Here is a 21,401-nt window from a genome sequence, read left to right as displayed (position 1 = left end):
ATCACCAATTACAAAGTTGACCCAAGTCAAACAGAATGGAGTGAAAAAGTGGGCGGGGCATGTGTCAAGTTCATGTCATCATTTCCACGGTCAAGTGCGCAAACTGGCAATGACACATTGCCTTTTCTTACCGCACAGACAATTTGCAAAAAGTTCGTATTTTTACAAATCTTCAGCTCGGTTACATACACGCTGCTTGCTCTAACTAAAAAAATGACTTTGTTACAGCCGTGTTCAGTGGCTAGCCCATCTCAGTCAGCTGTGTGAAATTACCCTGTGCTCTCTCCTGCGTATTAATGACATGGAGACGACTGCCAAATAGCTAACAATGCTTGTACTGGTTTATACTGTTGGCAGCGACTCCTGAGGGCCCTTCTACTAAAGTGATGTAATCTGGACATGAATGGGTTCAGATGAGTTGTGCTCACGGCAGGCTCTCGTTTTCATGTTTTGCTGATTTTTCTGCAGAAACAGATTGCATGTTTGTTGTTATTAATTAACATTGCAACCAGCCGTAGAAAAAAAGCTACTATCATCTTCCACTCATATTTTGATGATAATAATAATAATTAACAATAGTAATAATTATTAGGGATACAGTGCGATGCGAGCTGCGGTACATTGCAATACTTTTTCTTTTTTATCAAAAATTAAAAAAATAGTTTTTTTTAACTTTTTTTAGCCAAAGTGCTTCCACACGTTGGCTTTAAAAGCTGCAGGTGTTTTTTAATTTTCTGCCTTTTCTCATTCCCGATAACTTCTGAGACATTGGCCGAATGGCCATATATGACAGACAACTGGACAGCGACAACTACAGCAGTGGCGGAGGAGGTCATTTGATGCACACAGAGGGTTTTGATTTTATTTTATTTTCTATACCGATACTAGATATTGAAATATTGATACACTATCGTGGGAAAACTATCACGATAGTTAGCTGTATCAATATTTTCTCCCCGCAACCGTAGCATCGGTATTGATCGATGCATCAATTGAATTTGTAACAAAACATCGATGCCACGTTTAAAATATTTTGACACTCTCTGTGTCCTTATTCCTTGACACAACATCCACCTACGCATTTATGCCAATGCGTGGGTTTTTGTATATTTACGTGTGTTAGCGTCAGCAAGTGAATGCAATGCAACAACAAAGCGGTTGTAGCAGCAAAAACATAGCGAAAGACGTTGTGACTGCTATCGGACGCAAATCGTGGGTTTGGAAATATTTTGTATTTGGAAAATGGACAAACAGATTGGCAGAAAATCTTTGCCAGCACCAGCTGAAACACTAAAGACTTTGACTGTTGCCATCATAATAGGGCTGAACGATGTGAGGAAAAGTTGCGATGTGCGGTGACATTGTTTAATGTTGCGATGATGATGTGAGTTGCGATAAATATTTTTTCATGTTTTAGGGGCCATTCACATGTCGCGCCTAAAAACGCCTGGAAAACACTAGACACGTAGGTTATTGTCACATGACCTGCACGCTGCGCTTGTGTCATTCTGAAAAGTTAAAATGTTTTTGAAATACCTGGAAAAACGAGCGTGTCGCGACCGCGGCGCTTCCAGAGCACACATACATTTGAAATAATGAACTTGAGCGCGCAATAGACGCAATATGAGAATCACCGCTTCCACAGTACCTGTGTTTGCGGCGTCATCTCTCCTAAATCCAAAATAATTCCATGATATAACGTTAGCTGAAGTGCTGTTCCACAAGGTCTTCGTCTGACACAACACATTTTCCTCACTCTTCTCTCCTTCCTCTGCCATAGTTTTTGCTAACAGGCACAGCGTCGCAACTGACACACCTCACAAATCAATCTGAGCGTAGCTGACTTGGGGGTTCCCCTGATTGGCCTATAGCGTGAACGCGCAAACCATCGCTGCGTCCGAAACCGCCTACTTCCATACTATATAGTAGGCAAAGTAGTGCTTTTTGCATACTATATAGTATGGTAGTAGGCGATTTCGGACGCAGCACATGTCTTCAGGACTAAACGTGATAGGTCAAACGTTTATTACATGCGCTTACTGTTTTCCCTTGAATCCCTTCATTCATCGTGTCAAGGCTGTCTGTTGCGATGTGTACATCGCGTGAGTTCATATCGCGATGACGATGAAAATTCGATGTATCGTTCAGCCCTACATCATAAGCTTGTTTTTTGTGACATTTTTTCCTCATTTTTTTATTTATGTATTTAAAAAAGTCTATTTTCTTAGTTTGTTGTTGAAAATGTCCCATTTGGGACAGAGAATGTGCCTTTTTTTAAAGAGTTTAATTTAAATTTCATGATATATATTTGGTTGCATTCGTGAGTTATTAAAAATGTAACTCCTTAACTAGGTTCGTAATATTAAAATGTAAATTGAATAAAATCGTAATTGCATTGAAGAAATGTTTGATGTATGGGCAAACATTGCATCGTTTGCGGAGAGAACCGATACTGTATCGTAACGCAATGAACTGTACGATTTACTTCTGTAATTATTATTGTTATTTTTTAGAAAGCGATGGTCATGTCTCTCTCTGTCTCTCTCTCTCTCTGTCTCTCTCTCCTTCTCTCTCTCTCTCTCTCTCTCTCTCTCTCTCTCTCGTATTGAATTAAATCAATGACATAAAATCAAAATCGCATCGTGAGACCACTGATGAGCATCATAGTTAAATGCTAATATGACCGCTAAGATGCTTTATTTCCATCAGTATTTCTCGTCTCAGAGTCCTGCTTTAAAACAAACCCATTGGGCCGTTGTGCCAGGACACACTGTTGGCTTAGCATCCTTTTCACTGTCATGGGAGTACGGAGGTCCAGATTGGAAAAAGCATTGCGCTGTTATCTAAGTTCCTGACTGGCCTTGACCCAACCAATGCACTGCCAAGACTAAGAAAGACAACTTTGAAGACTCTGCTGAAACATTACGTTGTTTTATTGCTGCTTTCAACATTTTAGTAATTACAGATTAGGCCATTTTAAAAACAAGGTAATGAGAGAGAAGAAGAAAACAACAGGATTGAAGAGGCAAGCATGTGCTGGACTCAAACTTGCAATCTTTGCACAGGTGCCGCTGTATATCAGGTCCAAGCATCGGGCATGCATGAGAGTAATGCGGTATGATTGAAGAGAGAAAAAGTTTGGCTGTCTTCAGAAGGGCCATGCAAACGACATCTTGTTTCAATATCTAAAGGCTAGTACTAATGTTCCAGTACACCGAAAGCTGCAAGGCTTTATATTATTGCTGGATCATTATATGTGGTCCTCATTACATCTGTTTGTAACTTAAGCTGGCAGATCTTAATTCTTTGTTTGCAACAGGTTGCCTTGTTTATAAGTAAATTAAATGTTTATGCTGCTGGTGTTCAAGTAGATTTTCTCTTCTTGATGACATGAAGAGGCTCTCAAGGGTTACAAATCTGTAAATCTGCAGCCTCTAAAGACAAACGCAATTGGCACTTTCCACCAATAGGGTCACGTTGATGTCCTATTACTTTAAACATTTAAGACACAAATACAAATCCCATGTGTAGTGTTGTTTTGGCCTTTTGTTTTGTCCTTTGGCCTCAAGACCGCGGAAGCATGGCAGTGGTTTGTATTTGTTACAAACTTCAGTCCACGTGACTGAAAATTTCTTTTGTTGCACATTATTTATTCGTGTTAACAAAACCTATCCACAAAAAACGTACAAAGGATATGAAATTAACGATTCACGATTTTACATTTCCTTTGGTGTTAAAGTGTGTATTAGTATATGTTAAAGATATGGAAACGGTACAAATCCCAAAGTAAACGATGAGTTATCATCTCCAACGTAAATCTTTTTTCTTGGACTACAACAAACACACAGATTGTAGGCAACAGTTTACTTTTTGGATTGGTGATGTAGACAAGACCGACATTATCATAATTCCTCCCGCTTCGGACTCAAAGCCTGTAAGTTAACTCCTGTTAGCGTTGCATTGAGCGAATCTTTCATACATGGTAAGGAGCGTCACATTTCCGGCGGACGTCAGGGGGCATTCATGGCCAATCACAACGTACAAATTAGCTGGCCAATCAGGGACACAGCGATTTTCAAATTGATGAGTTTTGTACAAAATCTATGCGTTTCAGGAAGACGGTAGCGTACTTTCCGGAGTATAAGCCGCATTATTCAAAAATGCGTCATTAAGACGAAATACACATATAAGTCACAGTAGACTATACGTCGCGTTTAATTATAAACTTATTTCACAAAATCTAAGCCGAAGAACTGACATTTAATCTGGAAAGGCAAGTTATTCAACTAAACAATAGCAGACAGAACAGCAGACTGAATAGATGTCTGTACGTTAAAGTAATATTATCAGTTATTTAAACCATAAACCATAGCATACAGAACTTACCTGGAAGGTTGAATAGGCTAAATTAACTAAACAAACCAACTAGCGTGAAGTTCGCATACTCATCATTCCACATCACTGAATCCATTGAATTACATAAATACAGAAGCAGCATATGGCGGACTCTCGCGGCAAATAAATGTCAAAATTAATTCATACTGACTTATAAGACGCAGCACCAGCCAAGTTTTGAAAAAAATAGCGGCTTATAGACCGAAAAATACGGTATATCTGGAGTTACAATAATGTACGGCATGTTGAAAATGAGTTTTTAACCATAAACCACGCGAACACGTGTTATACTAAATACACAAAATAACTTTGTTTTTAGCAATGAAGAGGGTGCTCTTTAAAGAAGCAAACAAAATTTATAATGTGATATAAATTCCATCTAAAAACTTAATTAAAACATGTATTCCTTCAGTCCATTACTACGCACTGTATATATATATATATATATATATGACAATTACAATTATTATATCTTTCATAATAAGCATATTAAATTAAAACAAAACATACTAAACAATATTATAACAATATTCAAACATAATAATACGTTTTCTTGGCCAAATACGTTTTAGTTGTCATAGTGAGAACTATTGCTCCCTTTATTTACATTTTTACGTTTACATACGTGTCATATAGTGCATCGCATATCAGTAGTTGTAATTGTTTAGCAACAGGAATGCTGATACGAGATTTATTGAAATGGCTAAAAACATTCAATATTTACCTGCATCACAAAGAGTTCGCTGTTAATAGATCGATTAGTTTACCATCCCCTACATTTATCAACAATTTCCCAAAAACCCGAATTGGTCTTGTGCTGTGACATTATTGCTCAATGGAATCTGAAAGTAAGATTATGTCACGAGTGTGATTTTGCGCGTTATACCTTTATACCATATAAGGAAGTGAAAGTATGCGGGTGAGACGGGCTAGACGTGCTGCTGCAGCTCTGCAGATGAGGGGAACAGGAAACTACAGACTGTGAGATCTTCTGATATTCGGACAGCCCTTGCACGCGCTTTAGTGTGCTAGCACGAGCAAGAAGACAAGTGCACTGCATTGCAGCAGAAGTGTTGCAATCTCGCACATTCATTTCTTTACTGCGGGACACCACACTATTAAAATACAAGTGTGCTACGCCTGGCACACTGCCATATGATTCTGTATCTGTTGTTTTTTACCATGTTATCTTTTAATATTGACTGAGTAAGATCATGACAAAGATAGAAATCAAACTTTGTTTCTTAACTCTTATCTTGAGTTAAATTCAACTACTGAGAATCATCAGTCTTTATCAATCAATGATCAGAGCGTCCATATTCAGCATTGCATTGTCCCCTTTTCATAGTCATAATCTTGTTATTTCGAAATCCATTGTAGAAGAAAGTACTTTGGTGTCTTTGGATAAACCTCACACAAGTGTCTTTCCTGCAGTTGTCAATCATGGCCGAGCAGGAGCCCACACCAGAACAGTTAGCCGCCATCGCCGCCGAAAATGAAGACACAGAGTCCGTCAACTACAAGCCACCAGCACAGAAAAGTCTTCAGGAGATCCAGGAGCTGGACAAAGACGATGAAAGCCTTCGCAAGTACAAAGAGGCTCTGCTGGGCGCTGGCGGTGTGACCGTAGGTGTGTGCAACCTTTTTTCCTATGCAAACACATCAGACTTAGATCTTAGTATTACAACAATTCTTTTCTTATTTGCACTTCTCTGTCAACACACTTTGATATTAGTTTGATTAGTGTGTCTTGGCTTATGCAGCGGCTCCAGGCCAGCTGATCTCCAGAGCCAAACCGCTCTCCCGCTGTTGAACGTAAATTATCCAGTAAGACGTTATCCTGGAGAAACAGTCTCATGAGCTGTCAGATCCAAGGGCTGCGGTTAGGGGCTCTAACAACACTGATTGGAGGGTTGGGGATATGGTCAGGGCCGTGAGCGTTTGATTCGGGGAAAAAGTATCACATTGATGTACCATTTTCAAATTAATTTATTACTCGGGATTTTTCATCATTAAGGGGGTGTGCACACCAGAGCTTTTAAACGTGGTTAAAAACGCCAGGCGGACGCTTTTTTTAGCTGAGCGTTTTGATTGCTATAATACTTCTGCTTTGTTTATCAGTCGTTGAACGATCTGCCGGTTGGTTGTTGTGATGTTTATCCCGGCCCTCCTCCACCGTCATTGGACGACCGAGTGAGAACTGACCCAAAGTTGAATATTTGTCAACTCTCAGCACTCAGCGTGGAAATAAATACGCCAGATGCTACTGTTTTTGAAAACCGTTGCGCTTACATTGGAAACAATTGAAAACATATGCTGGCCGCTGGCGTAAAAGCTTTGGTGTGCACGCCACCTGAAGGTGCAGTAGAATTTAAAACTGTATTTATCTAGGCATAAATGAATAATAAGAGATCTGTACATGGTAATGAAATATCGTGAGCCTCAAACACGATTGTTTCCTCCTACTTATATAAACCGCATGCATGCAAAAGCTGGAAAACAGACAAATTTCAACATAACACCAACTGTGACGTTACAGTCAAGATGTACGCCCCAACATTAAATTACACATTAAATTAATTACAATGTTGTTACAATGCTATAAGCAAAGTTGTGTGCTAGTTAATGCTATATGCTAGCGTTTAGGCTGAAGTTTTACTATTGACGTTATAGTTACGTTTTGCAGGTCGATACTAAAAAAAACACAAACTTACCACTCAGAAACGTCCATTAACAATCTCCAAACAATTGATTATTCCTCAAAATCTGTATCTTCATGTGATACAGACTCAAACATAAGATCTGTTTACACACACACAGAGCTACTGCTAGGGTATGAGCTGCTCTGAGAAACAGCCAATCAGAGCAGAGCTTAACATTATTATTCATGACCATTTATAATAATAATAGCCCATTTCATTCAAAAGGCAAATCCTAGGGTTGTAAATTGACATTTTAACAGATTATTTCAATGCATTCTTTGGCACCTTTAAAGGAACAGTTTACCCAAAATGAAAAACCGAAATTGAAAAAAAAAACTGAAATTTAAACCGGACAACATTCAGTGGAGTGAAAAGTTGATGTGCACCTTTTAAATTAATATAACTTATTTTTTTGTCTAAATCTTGGTCTTGTTTTAAAAAAGACAATTACATTTTTTTCAAGTGCCTGGAGATAAAATATTAAACAGAAAATTTGTTATAGCAGTTTACATTTGTTTTAATATATAAAAATTATGGAGTAACATTATCTTTTATAAATAAAATAATATAAATGTTTCACGACAGAAATGCTATAAACATGGAGCCATAACCGTGGGTTCACACCAGCCACATTTGAGGCGTCAAAATCGCGTCTACCGCATCTAGTTTGCCGGCTGAACATTTTGAGTTTACTCGCGTCATTCGCGCGTGAAATTCTAGTCATCGAGACATTCACGCGGAAGTTTGGGAGGGCCTTCCATAGGCCTCTGCGACTCCGCTCGCTCCTGTAATCACTTCACTACTAGTGCAAGCTCCTGATTGGTTAAACGTGGCGCGTTTTTCTGCCAAAGTTCACATTTCAACTCGCCGCGGCAAAGCTCAATTCGCGCCATTCGCACGAACTAGATGCGCGAAAGAGGGGGAATCGCGTCTACCGTGCCGCGCTAAACGGCTTATTCGTGCAGCAATACCTCCAGAAGTGCGCCGACGCGTCTTTACATTTACTTAACATTGAGATCACTCATGCTTGACGCCTCTACCACGGTGGTCTGAACGCAGCATAAGTCTCAAGTAGTTTTATTCTTGTTAAAATCACAAAAAATTAGGTTTGTGTCACTTTTACCAACAAAGGCCACTAGGTGTCAATGGTTTGCTGCATACTCTTGTCACAAATTAAGAAATTACTGTCATTATATTATAGGGCTGTGCAAAAAATATCGATACAGCTAACTATTGTGATACATTTTTTTTTCACAATAGTGTGTCGATATTTCAAACTCTACTATTGATATTTCTAAAAAAATATATATCAAATTCCTCTGTGTGCGTCAAATGACCTCCTCCGCCGCTGCTGTTGTTGTCGCTGTCCAGTTGTCTATCATATACGGCCTTTGGCCAAGTTAGCACGAGTGAGAAAATGGCAGAAAATTTAAAAACACCTGCAGCATTCAAAGCCCTTTGGCTTAAAAAAAATTCAGCTCTTTTTTTTACATTTTTGATAAAAAAGAAAAAGTATTGCAACGTATCGCAACATGCAACTAGCCCTACTATATTATTATTATTATTATTATTATTGCTAAAAGGTATCAACATCAAGAGCTATCCAGTGCATTGTGATTGGCCGAATACATCAAGCGTGTGACGGAAATGTTACGCCCCTTACCATATTTGGAATATCAGCGTTTCCGTGACATGTGGGCGGCAACAATAATACAGCGAGATATAAGTTATGTCTTTGGGTTTAAAACTTTACTCTTTGTGACTTTATGAATCTTCTATGCACAAACAGCTTTTAACACTCCAAAGTAATATATATATAACATTATATATTTGGCTGAACTATTCCTTTTATGAAAGATTAAAAGTGGGAATCAAAGCAACAACTTTAGAGATGACTCGAAACATTACAACATTTGATTTAATGATTTAAAGAAAACATGTGAATGTTCATGTATGTGAATAGTTTGTTACTTTAACATATTTAGAATGGTAGATCTTTGCACTAAGTACTTTATTATTTGTGAATTACAGAGTTAAAACATGTTGTTGTTGTTTTTTTTATAAAAACGCTACATTTATGCATTTGGTAGATGCTCTTATCCAAAGCAACTTGCATTGCATTCAAGTTATATATTTTTATCAGCAGTTTTGAATGAGATTATCACTTTCAGCGTGACTTTGTGGTGTTATTCTTTTAGCTCAACGACAGTACCTCACGGCCCTAATAAAATAAAAACAATCCAGGACGGAAAATCCTGTTGATCCAGGCATACAGTATGTCTGATACGCTGTGCAGTAGCTGCTGTACCCTCTGAAGAGCTCTCCGAAAAGAGGTCACGTTACAAGAGCTCCTGCTCTTTATGCTTTGATCAGCAGCCAGACATACTCTTCATCTGAAGAGAGGCATTTAATCACAGGTCTCTATCTCACTATTTAATATAAAGCAGCACCCACAGAGACCCCAGCTGCTGACCCCAACTCATGCTGTAACATTACGTATAGTGCACCATCCTAAAACTGTTACTGTAGCCTAATGTAAAAGTGAACTGTTTGACTCACACTCGTGTCCATGTCAGATTAAAATGCAGATAAAGGGAACAGGACACGTCACACCGGGTTTGATGTTTTTTATGGCAGACATGATTGATTCTCAGTTTTCAAGATGTGGCAGCAGAAGGAGATTTCTGGTGAAAAACACCCTGAACTTCAGTCTTGGAGTTATTTATCTTCAGAAGACGTTTACAGAGCATGTGTTATATGGGTCACTTTTATGGTGCTGTTGGGGATTAAACTCTTTCTTGGACACATTCACAAAGACCATCTGATGCAATAGAAATATTAAGATCTCTGTAGTTGGATTGCAGGTCTTGTAAGTGTAGTCGGTCATTCGATGCCTGTTGCTTATTATCCACAATAACTTGTAAAACGTAAAAGGAGAGCTAATGTATTCCTGTGGCTTATCTCGTAGAGCATTGCATTAGCAGCACAAAAGGTCATGGGTGCAATCCCATTAAAACATACTGATGAAATGTCAAACTTAAATGCACTGTATGACGCTTTGGATAAAAGTGTTTGCCAAATGCATTATATGGACCATTAAAATAATACATACATAATGTTTCTCTGACTGTAAAACATCTCATTAGACTTTAGTGGTTGTAGTTTTTTCCAAAACCAGCACTCAGAGAAAATGACAGCAATTTAGTTTACATTTACTTTAATGACTTCGAGTAAGCCAGTGTAAAGCAGTCAATTCCATTGTATTTATATAAATTATTGTAAATAATAATATAGGGCCTTATGAAATCAGTTTTAAGTATTCCCAGATTCAGTGTTTTCCGTTGTTTTTATTTCTTTATTTTTTTAATGGTTAAATTAAATTTAAAAATGTAAAATAAACTTTTACTCTTATTTTTACCTTTTATATATATATATAACTTTTACCTATTATGTGTGTCGCTTGCGGTGTAGTCACACAAGTAAATGTTTTTTTTAAGCATCCAAAGCTCAAATTAGATAAAGATGACTGGGGGGGGGGGACATTTGGCCGGTGGGCCACCAGTTGACTAGCCCTGCATTAAACAAATTCAATTTAACAACAATTTATTGAACGTTTTATTCAAAATTACATATAGGCAGATGTATTTTGGCTGTCAGTACAAAAATGCTACTGACAAGCAACCGAATGTTTAGTTTTTTCTTTAAATCATACAACTATACTCATCTTGTTTTATTTTTCAGGCATCTGTATTAAATGTAAATACAGGGTTCCCACGGGTCCTTGAAATCCTTGAAAGTTTGTGAATCTGCGGAAAAAAAGTCAAGGCTTTGGGAAGTTTTTGACAATATACTTGCATAGATACAGGTCATTGAAAGTGCTTGAATCTATTTTATGCAAGAAGTTTTCTGGGGGAAAAATCCATATTATTCCCTGTGTAGTGTAGGATAATTTCATAAATATTTTAAACTTCTTAAGCACACGTGCTAAACTGTTCGCTTTAAATTTTGATTCATACCAAAATGCTTTTTTGCATAGTTTTGCACATGAAAACGTCTCGGGTTGGGTATTTAACTGTTGTTTCCTGAAAAGGGAACAAGACGCTGGGTCTCCCTTGGCATACTTCTTGCGTCCCTGTAACGCCGTCTTTGGCAATATTTTCAGATAGCGTTATACTTCCTGGCTCCCGCATCACCCTGTCTTTGTCTTTAAACCTCACCATTGGTTAAATTTGATATACATATTCAGACGCATTTACCCCTGGAGGCGTCCCCAAAGTGTCACCGCAGTGACGCAGCACGAGTTCCCTCAAAAGGTAACACGAAGTAACCTTGCTCTCACTTGAAATGTGTCCCCACATTTAGTCCTTGAATTTGAGGGTATTGGACCGGGAAAGTCCATGAAAGGTCCTTGAATTTGAAGTTAACTAAGGTGTGGGAACCCTGTAAATATATTAGTAATGAAATTGTCTGATTTAACATAAGCAATAAATACTAATAAAACACCGCACAGTCCTCACTGTATGAATAAAATGTCCAGACAGCTTTAACCCATTAATTGGTGCTGTCCCGTGAGCGGGACACCTACGTTTATTTCAATATTTTCTATGTAAATGTTAATATATCACGACTAACTATATATTGTTGGAAAGGTCTAAGAATGTAGTTTTCATATTTCAAAACCTTTTAGCAGTAATAATAATGCAGTAACTGTAATTTATTCATTTGTGACACAAGTATGCAGCAAACCAGCACAAACCTCAGTTTTTTGACAATTTTATGTATTAAAAATTATACTGTATTGCATTTTTATTTATTACAAATAAATGTAAACTGCTTTAAAAAAATTAATATTTTCACCTCTAGACACTTCCCTAAAAAACGTTGAAGTGTCTTCTATAAAACCAAAAATTACCAAAATTAAAACCAAAATTAGGCTTCTAGACCAAAAAAAAAAAAAAATGCCAGAGTTATATTAATTTAAAGGTGTATATCACCTTTTCACCAACCCCCCACTCAAAAAGGGCTGCGCCAGTTAAAGGGTTAAAACTGTTTCATACAGATCAACGTCCAGCTGTTTATTGTTCACTTAAACAAGAAAACTTAGTTCAGTGGAAAATGTTTCCTCGCATTTATGTCTGATTAATGAAAGAAAAAATAGCATTTATTAATGAGTTATAATCGAGTAAATTCCGTTTTTATGCTTGAATTCTGTATTGAGTTTCTGCACGAGAGCGCCCTCTGGTTTTTGGATGTAGCGGCATTTCACCGTAATTCCTTGAGAAGCATAGAAAGCATCATCAACCGATATATCGGAGCGGCCCAATCTTGAGTTATTTTCATCCACATGCAGACAATGTTCTGTGGCTATTTTAAAAGTTGCTTTACTGTTGATATAAAGTAGGTGAGAAGTGATCAAAGTAATCTTAAAAAGTAAACTTTTGCAATTTTGATTCGACAGCCACCCAGTTTACATTGTTGTAAAACTAAAGCATATGGGTGTGTTTATTGGGTCACCTCCTCAGATTCTTCTCATCTTTTATTATATCATAGCACCTGATATCAGGCTACGTAGGTTAGCACGAGGCATAAAACACGAACAAACAAGTATTTCGTCTGAGATGTTTTCTGTTCGTTCTTTCCTCAGATCCTAACGCTCCTAACGTTCAGGTGACACGGCTAACGCTTATGTGTGAAACGGCCCCGGCCCCGCTGACTCTTGACCTGCAGGGAGAGTTTAGATAACTCTCATATATTCACTGATGTCTAAACACACTGATTAAATACTCCTGACCCATCGGCCATTAACCTGTCAAGTATATTTGTCTTGCGATAAGTTTGTAAACATTTACTGTTTAATCGAGTTAATGGAGCTCTAAAGGAAAACTGAATTATCTATGGCTGTTCACAATTCATAACATTATGAGTGAATGTTATATCTGTTAACTCATGTGATTAATCTTTCAAACGTATGGCAAGATTTTATCTTCTCCTCACATGACCCAGATACAGATGGAGACTTAGTGCTAAACACAGCCATCTGCTGGACACAAGCTAGAACTGCATGCTACTGACACCAAACTAATACAACAACAATTCATCAATTTTATTTTGCATTTTTTTATGCATATCTTTATGCAGATCTTAATACTTCAGTTTTCTCCATCTTGATGTTTCTTAGCATCTGTCTGTATGTTTGTTGTTATGTTTAACAGGAGATCTGGAGGCTTTTAAGAAGCAGTCATTTATACTAAAGGAAGGAGTGGAGTACAAGATAAAGATCACCTTCAAGGTTAGTTTACTGAGTCCCTTTTGGGTTATTTTAAACAAACCATAAGACAACTGAATACAAGCGAGGGTCTATATTTTGAACTACACACAGCAATCATTAATATATGTATATGTTCTGTATATGTAACCAGTTAATGCATCGGTTTACAGGTAAACAAGGACATCGTGTCAGGATTGAAGTATGTACAGCAGACCTTTAGGAAAGGAGTAAAGAGTAAGTATTTATAAAAAAGACTTTTACTAATTAAAAATATATGGGTCATTCTACAGAAAAGGTGGAATTCGGGTGATGGAAATTTGCTTAGTTTCAACATACCCAAAACTTCTTTAATAGCATTAACTAACTTGTCAAATCTATAAATCCGGGGAGCTTAATCTATTTTTAACTTTTTAATACATTTTAATAAAGAATCCATGAGTCATTTATTTGTCATTGGTGTTACCTGTGATTTAAACAACATTAATGTTGATACTAAATATTTTTTCTCATTACAGCTTGTGTATTTAGTTAAAGGTTGAGTAGAGGAATGATAACAGCAAGAAAAATAATTGATTATTAATATTTGTTTAATTAAATTCTTCATCTTTACCCAGCATTGTAAGAGATTATTTGATTCTCACTTTGACTTTTTTCTTTAAAACCAAGAAAAACAGAAATATTCAACCAAAAAGGCTTTAATGCTGACTGAAATATCAACAATAGTCCCTTTCACACATACAGTCTTTACTGGTAATTTACTGGTAAATACAGTTAACAGATCATGTGTGAACAGAACCTTTCCGGTAAATCAGTGCTCCCAATTTACCAGTAAAACAGGTTGTAAGATTACCAGTAATTTACCGGTAAGCGCTATGTGTGAACGAAAATTATAGGATTACCGGCATTTAGAACGGACGACGTTAGACCGTGCTGACAGCTTCGGGCCAATCATAGCGTTTTAATACAGATGACACGTTTACCCCGCACTGTTTACGGACGTTTCCACACACATGCTGCTTGAAAGTTGAGCACACCTGAAGTTTACGTCCACATTTCTTCACCAAAGTTGTTTAAAACAGCTTACCGCCGAATTGCTGACGTCCTTTGCACACCCTCTGTGAAGCCAACGTGCAAACAGTACTGTTGTTAAAAACGCATTTTCAGTTTGACGTCGTCTCATTCAATGTTGTTTGGTCATGAGCAACTTCGCGACTGTTTACCACAGACGTGAAAACAACAAAATATGGACCGTAGATATGAACGACGTGGATTGTTTACAACACTGAGCTCGCCGCGTGCTACAGGTACTTCCGCTTTCTCAACGAATTTACCGGTATTTTGATACTGATGTGTGAATGATGTCTTACTGGTAAAATAACGGAACGCCACTGCGTGTGTGAACAGCACATTTTTGTATTTACTGGTAAATTCATTCTGGTAAATTCATGGTAATTTACCAGAATTACTGTGTGAAAGAGGCTAATGTCTTACATCCCATATCAACAACAAAATATTACTAGAAAGTACAAGAAAATACATTCATAACACCAAAACTTGGTTTAACACCAATGACAAAATTAGATAATGAATATGATAAAACTTATAAACTTTCATAAAATGTTCCATCTTGTTTTGTTTTTATGCTTTTATGTTGGTCAGTTAAAGGAATAGTGATTAGAGAAGTAACACTAATGACGATAACACCAATGATGGTAACACCAACGACAATTTACAGAAAAAAACTAACATTTTAACAAAATGGCTGCCATGAACCATGTGCCGTTTTATCAGAGATGTTACAATCACATACTTATTCAGTATAATGTATTTTTATGCAAAAGATCTTAACACTCCCAGCTATAAAAAAGAGTAACACTGATGACATCCAAAAAAAATCTTGAAAAACTTCATTGTTGCATTGTTTCAAAATAAAGGTGCTTTGGTAGGGTAACCCCAATGACATAAATTTGGTGGACAAATATATATTTGGTATTATTCATATTAATAGTGTATTTTTACCCTTTCAGTGTTGTAGTAAATTCATACAGGGTTAAAGGTAAATGTAAATTAGATTTGTTTTATAAATAACATGGTTTTAAATAAGAAGTACAGAGTTCAACTTTCATGTATGATCAAAGGGACAGGGCAATTTTCAGGACCAGACATTTAAAAATGCATTTCCACCTTTTTTGTAGAATGACCCATATATATTTTCTGGAGAATCATTTAAAACCAGCGTTTATTTTACGACAATATGACCCTGAGATGTTTGCTATCAAATAAGATCTAAAGGGTTAAGTCTGTGTTTGTCAAGCCTGTCCTGATGCCTTTTTAATGTCACTCTTATCAGACAAACCAAATTCAGCTCTTATAATCTTTACCGATGACCTGGGGTCAGTATCAGAAAGGAGGTTAAGTGATAACTCTGAGGGGCGGTTGCACCAACAAGGATTAAATTAAGCAGAGTTCAGAGCTAATCTCGGGTTTGTTGATCTCAGTTTAATTTTAAACCTCTATTAAACCCTTCATCTGCGATTTATTTGACAACTAACTAAATTCAGCTGTTCTGTAACCAAAAACACAGTAAGTCAACTCAGAGTTAAAGTTTTGACTAAGGGTGGGTTGCACCAACAAGGATTAGGCCTAAATCTGGTTTAAATCAAAGCTTTTTTATAATTCTGTTGCACCAAACTTTACACCTGTTTAAAAATAATCAAGTTGTATAAAAATAATCAAACTGCCATTTTGATCCAGGTTTAAATCTTACAGTAAACCTAGGCTATCTTTAATCCTGTTGCACCATTACTTTAAACTCTGTTTTAAATCTCAGTTAGGAATTAACTTTAAACTTGCTTATGAGGAGGTTTAAAAAAAATTCAATTAAATGTGTGGTTAAATCATTAAAAACAGACATCGGGAGTGTGGTGGCGTATACAAAGATGCGTTTATTATAACGTCTTATAACGATTTTTGTGTGAGCATATCATTGAACAACCCTGACCACTCGCTGAGTTTCACGTCTTTGTAAATGAAAGTTTAATGCATTTTAGAAAGGATTGTTCCAGTGCACCTATACAGCCATTGTAGAGGTGGGAGGTGAAACACAAACACCCGAAAATTCTCGGGGCGGCCGCATATGTCCAAATTTCAGTTAAAACCGTTTTATTTCATCATAAACAATCTGAAAACAGGGCTTTAAGTCTAAAATACCGAACTTGTCCTTTAATCTGTGTTTAAATTTAAGTGATGCAACAGAACTCGAATTAAAATTAAACCGAGATCAACAAACCCTAGATTAGCTCTAAACTCACACTAAGAGTTGGTTTAATGTCCTTAGTAAAAAGGGGCCCCAGATCAGGACACCCTTGAGGCTTCAGAAACACTGGGTTAACCCATTAAACACCAAATGTGGGTTACAACCAAATTAACTCCCGCAAAATGCAGGTAGTCACAACCGCATTTACAGAAACTCTGCATAGTGTGTACATAACCGAACTAAACAACTAGTAGTTAATAAAGTGTTTAAACGTGCATCATTGACATGACAGGTCTCTCTTCTAAAAAAAAAAATGCTTAGAAGGGGGAAAAGTCTTCTGTATGCGCGTTGCAAAAAATGACAGAGGGATGAGCGTTTGCTGACTAGTGTTGCCAGATCTTGCATGAAATAAACAGCGAACGAGAAAATCCAATAATAAACCGTAATAAATCCAATTGCTTCACATCAACGATCAACATATTCGGACCGGTGGCTTCTAACTTTAATAACACCAAAAACTTGATCGCTTCATAAGCCAAAAGCCATTTAAAGTTTAAAGGGGACATTTCACGAGATGATTTAAAGATGTAAAATAATTGCCACTTTGTAGCTGTGAGTAGGTGTGTGCTGTTTTTGGGTGTGTCCTTTAAAGTGCAAATAATGAGTTGATCTCTGCACTAAATGTCAGTGCCGTTGTTGGATAGTGCAGATTAAGGGGCGGTATTATCCCCTTCTGACTTAGTTTTGGTAAATCATTTCCTGCAAGCATGGAACAAAATAAGTTACTGGGTTGATCTTTTATACATTTTCTAGGTTGATAGAAGCACTGGAGACCCAATTATAGCACTTAAACATGGAAAAAGTCAGATTTTTATTAGGGCCAGCCGATATATCGGGCCGATATTTGCGAGTTTTATGTGTATCGGCATTGAGTGAGCAAAACCAGTATCGGCTCCAAATATCTGCTCAAGAAAATCGGCAGCCTGTATCGGTCATCGGCTAAAGCTGATGAAACAAAAATCTGCATCGGCACTGAAAAATCCATATCGGTCGATCCCTAATTTTTATGATATGTCCCCTTTAAGTGCCACAACAGTACGCAAGTACAAAATAGACGAGGACCTGGCAACACTGCAAGACAGCGCTCTGTGGAGCAGTCTCACAAATGCGTACAACACACGAGATGGAGGTTTATTGCAAAACATAATGCTGTAATATTATTTCGGTCAAAGCTGTGAATAATAAACATGCGAGACGGCAGAACGTTACTATCGGTATCACATTTAAATGTGGTTGTCACTTCCAAAAGTTTGCAGTGTGTTCGAGGCCTAATTTCGTTTTAAATCAAAAATGTCGCACATTTTAAGCAAGCAGTAAATGAAGACGATTACCGTCAGACTTCCCATCGCAATGCTAACCCTCAGTCCTGTGTCTTGTTTTCAGTTGACAAAACGGACTACATGGTGGGCAGCTACGGGCCTCGGCCGACCGAGTACGAGTTCCTGACGCCCTTAGAGGAGGCGCCCAAAGGCTTGCTGGCCCGCGGCACTTACACCATTAAATCAAAGTTCACCGACGACGACAAGCACGACCATCTGTCCTGGGAATGGAACCTCAACATCAAGAAGGACTGGAAAGATTGAGCCGTTTTCAAACCCTGCTGATTTTCCTTCTTATCATTCTCCCTTCCTCTCCAACCTTCTCTAGTTCTCCCCATCATCATCATCATTAACTGGTGATTTAAAGGAAAAGGATCTTTCTCACTCCGTCCACTTTCCATCTTTCTCCCTCTATATTCCCGTTCCTTTCTCTCCCAATGAGTATTGAGGCTTTTCATGAAATATATATATGTGAAAACAAACAAAATCGTGCACAATCCATATTTTGTGTTTTGCTTTGTTTGTATATAAAAAGGAAAAACAGGAAAAATATTGAGAAAAAAAAATTATCTCGGATGCTTTTGACATGGTTATTAGTAATCTTCACTGTACCTGTGCCCTCATTCCTTTCTCCGACATTCCTTTCTTTCGTTTTTTTAAACCATGATCTGCCTTTTTATAAAAGTATATTGGAAGCAGTTTGTCACTCAGTTTTGCCTTTGGGAACGTGTCCGATGCCTTTGAGATGAGCTGTATAGGGAGGGGTTAGCCGGATAGCTGTAAAAATGTAAGTGATGTGGTGGAGCAGGTCTTTACTTGCCTCTTTGTATGTATGCGTGCGTGTCCACGTCTGACTTAGGGTTTGTGGGACGTCATAATCTGTCCCGTCCGCTACTAAAAATCAGCCTTGACCCTGCTCTAATGTTTCAGGGTTTCCATTGAACCGTTTCATTGCCATGTGGCCTTAAAAAAAATGAATTGTGTAGCAAGACGTCGATGACCTGCCTGGGTTTAAATCCAATAAGATATTTGTCTTACGAGTTGATACTGAGCAAACTCCATCCACATAATCATACCTCCATGCTTGCGCACAAACCTCCCAAAGACGACTGGTGCTCGCTTTGGAATATTGTACCCTTTGCTTCCGGTTTAGTGAGTTGTTGGCTTGCGCTCTGAAGCAGAAAAGGGCTTTTCGATCACAGACCTCAGTATTGAACTACTCGACCGAAAAATGACAAACTACACTGACTGTGCCTCCAGTATTGACAACCACGAGGTGCGATCAAGCGAAGGATGTTAAAACTCTAAAGATGCATTTGTAGGAGGTCTAGTAGTGAACCTAAAGTTTCAGTGTAGTGTAACCTCAATGCTCGATGCATCACTTGTACTGTTTCATACACACACAAACACACTTCATGTCTGCGAGGAAGAAGCCTGTTGTGCTTGTCCAAACCGCTGCTTCTGTCTTCATTTGTTTGGTTTTTCAGTGTACTTATCTCTGTGATAGCTGGAGATTACTGTTCACCTGTCAATATTAAAGTGTTCAGAACAGACTTCATGTTTCTTTTGTCTTCCATTTACCAATTTGATGCTGTACCATTGTTTGTTTAGTTTGCCACAGCAGGGGTAAACCTCATTCTGTGAAAGTCACCAGATTTATCTAACGGCATAAAATAACAACTTTAATGCTGGTCTTTGTCTAATTGTAGTGATATACTAAAATAAAAAATGTCAAAAGTGTGTGTGAACTTTATTCTGCTAGTGTCGCCAGGAGTGGCATTGCTGCGTTTCCATTACCACTCAAATTGGACCAAAAAACAGCAATGGAAACACGGCAATTGCGCATAAAGTCCCATATCACAAAAAATAAGCTCAGGTGAGGTGTTTTTTTTTAGGCAATTCGAAAAAGAATATGTCGCAAAACTGCAATGGAAACATATATAAAGTCACATGATCATTATTTAAATATGGCACGGCATGTTTGATTGGAGGACAAGACAGAAGAGGTGTGGTCAACTTCGCAAGACCCGACAAGCACATGACATCAAATTACCGCGAATGCTATTCGAAAGTCGACTGCTCTGTACGCTAGTGATGGGAGAAATGAAGCTTTTTGAAGCTTCGAATCAATTGAACCAATTGCTTCGAAAATTGATTCAGTTTTTCGAAGCAGTTCGAAACACCACACATGCTGGCGACCCCTGCTGGTCAATATAGTGTAAAAGCAGATATGTCCTAACATTTGACACTTTTTAACAAAATAATAGCAAGATTTGTATTAAAATGTGTTTAAAAAATTATTTAAATTAATTAAGACATAGTTAAAAGTCTATTGTGTGTTTTAAGTTTTATTTAGGGCAAACAAATCATTAAAACTAGCTACCCTTTTAATTATGCACATTTTTGTCATTAAATCTGTCTATAAACAAAAAGTAGACAACATGGCAGTGTTATTAGTCAGAAGGATAAATGTTTTATGAACTTTCATAATAAAACTGACCCGAGTTCACCGAAACATATTTGACACTGGTCAGGTGATTAACTCCCCCTAGTGGTGAACCATCAGATTTTCGAAACGTTTCGAAACAGTTATGACGTAATGAAGCCTCGTTTGCTAAAATCACGTGACTTGGGCCAGTTTGAAACAAGCTCCGAACCACTGATTCGAAACAAAAGATTCGTAAATGTTTCGAAGCCTCATTAAGCAGTGCTTCGAAAACGACCATCCGTGTGTCTCAATTCGTTCCCTACCTCCCGAGGTCGTGAATCAGTATCGTGTACACAGTTTCGGGCACTGGTAAGGACCCTATAGCTCACTTCACATTGGGACAATGTTCACTTATTTTTCTGTCACGTGGCTGCTTAAGCGCGTTGTAATCACTCACAGCTGTTACTCATCAACAACCGGCAAAACCAACATCTCTCCGACTTAATTTTAAAAACAGTACATTGTGAAAAATGCTGTCATTATTCTCTTACATATCTGTGCATAAAATTGGAGGCATATAATTACATTTTAAATGTAATAAATATATTTACAATTTTAAATAAATATTATTTTAAATATTGAGTAGATTGTGGTTCCTTACTGTGTAGCAATGTGTGTTTATATTTACAACTAAAACAAACGTTTGTCTTAATAAACTTTATGAAATGTTACAGAACTTTTATAGAGTTGGATCACGTGATGTTCGGTTGGCGAGCTTCAGAAAAGGTCACGTGATTTCCGGTTAGGGAACATAGGGACCATTGATGCTCACTGGTTTTTGCGTTGCATTGTGGGAATTTTTAGGGAACGAACGTTCCAGTGCACTGGAGGGATTTTGCGATTGAGACAGCCCTTAAAATGGCCGACTCCCTGATCAGTGACCTGACTACTGAACAAGGGAGCTGATTGAGAC

The 21,401-nt window shown here is 37.7% G+C and overlaps 1 protein-coding gene across 1 annotated transcript in view; it reads left to right on the top strand.

Annotated features, from left to right (window-relative positions):
• The window catches only part of arhgdia (Rho GDP dissociation inhibitor (GDI) alpha), a 29,778-nt gene extending 10,225 nt beyond the window's left edge, over nt 1–19,553 (top strand). The window contains exons 2-6 of the mRNA XM_073856866.1: nt 5,830–6,025; nt 12,742–12,829; nt 13,314–13,386; nt 13,536–13,599; nt 18,065–19,553. Of these exons, the coding sequence (XP_073712967.1) occupies nt 5,839–6,025; nt 12,742–12,829; nt 13,314–13,386; nt 13,536–13,599; nt 18,065–18,264 (612 nt within the window). The 5' untranslated portion in view covers nt 5,830–5,838 and the 3' untranslated portion in view covers nt 18,265–19,553. The remainder of the gene's footprint in view (nt 1–5,829; nt 6,026–12,741; nt 12,830–13,313; nt 13,387–13,535; nt 13,600–18,064) is intronic.
• The last annotated feature ends 1,848 nt before the right edge of the window (nt 19,554–21,401 follow it).

Source organism: Misgurnus anguillicaudatus, chromosome 19 (assembly GCF_027580225.2).
Source record: "Misgurnus anguillicaudatus chromosome 19, ASM2758022v2, whole genome shotgun sequence".
NCBI lineage: Eukaryota > Metazoa > Chordata > Actinopteri > Cypriniformes > Cobitidae > Misgurnus > Misgurnus anguillicaudatus.
Note: the sequence above shows the minus strand (reverse complement) of the source record. Positions and strands in the feature narration are given on the sequence as shown.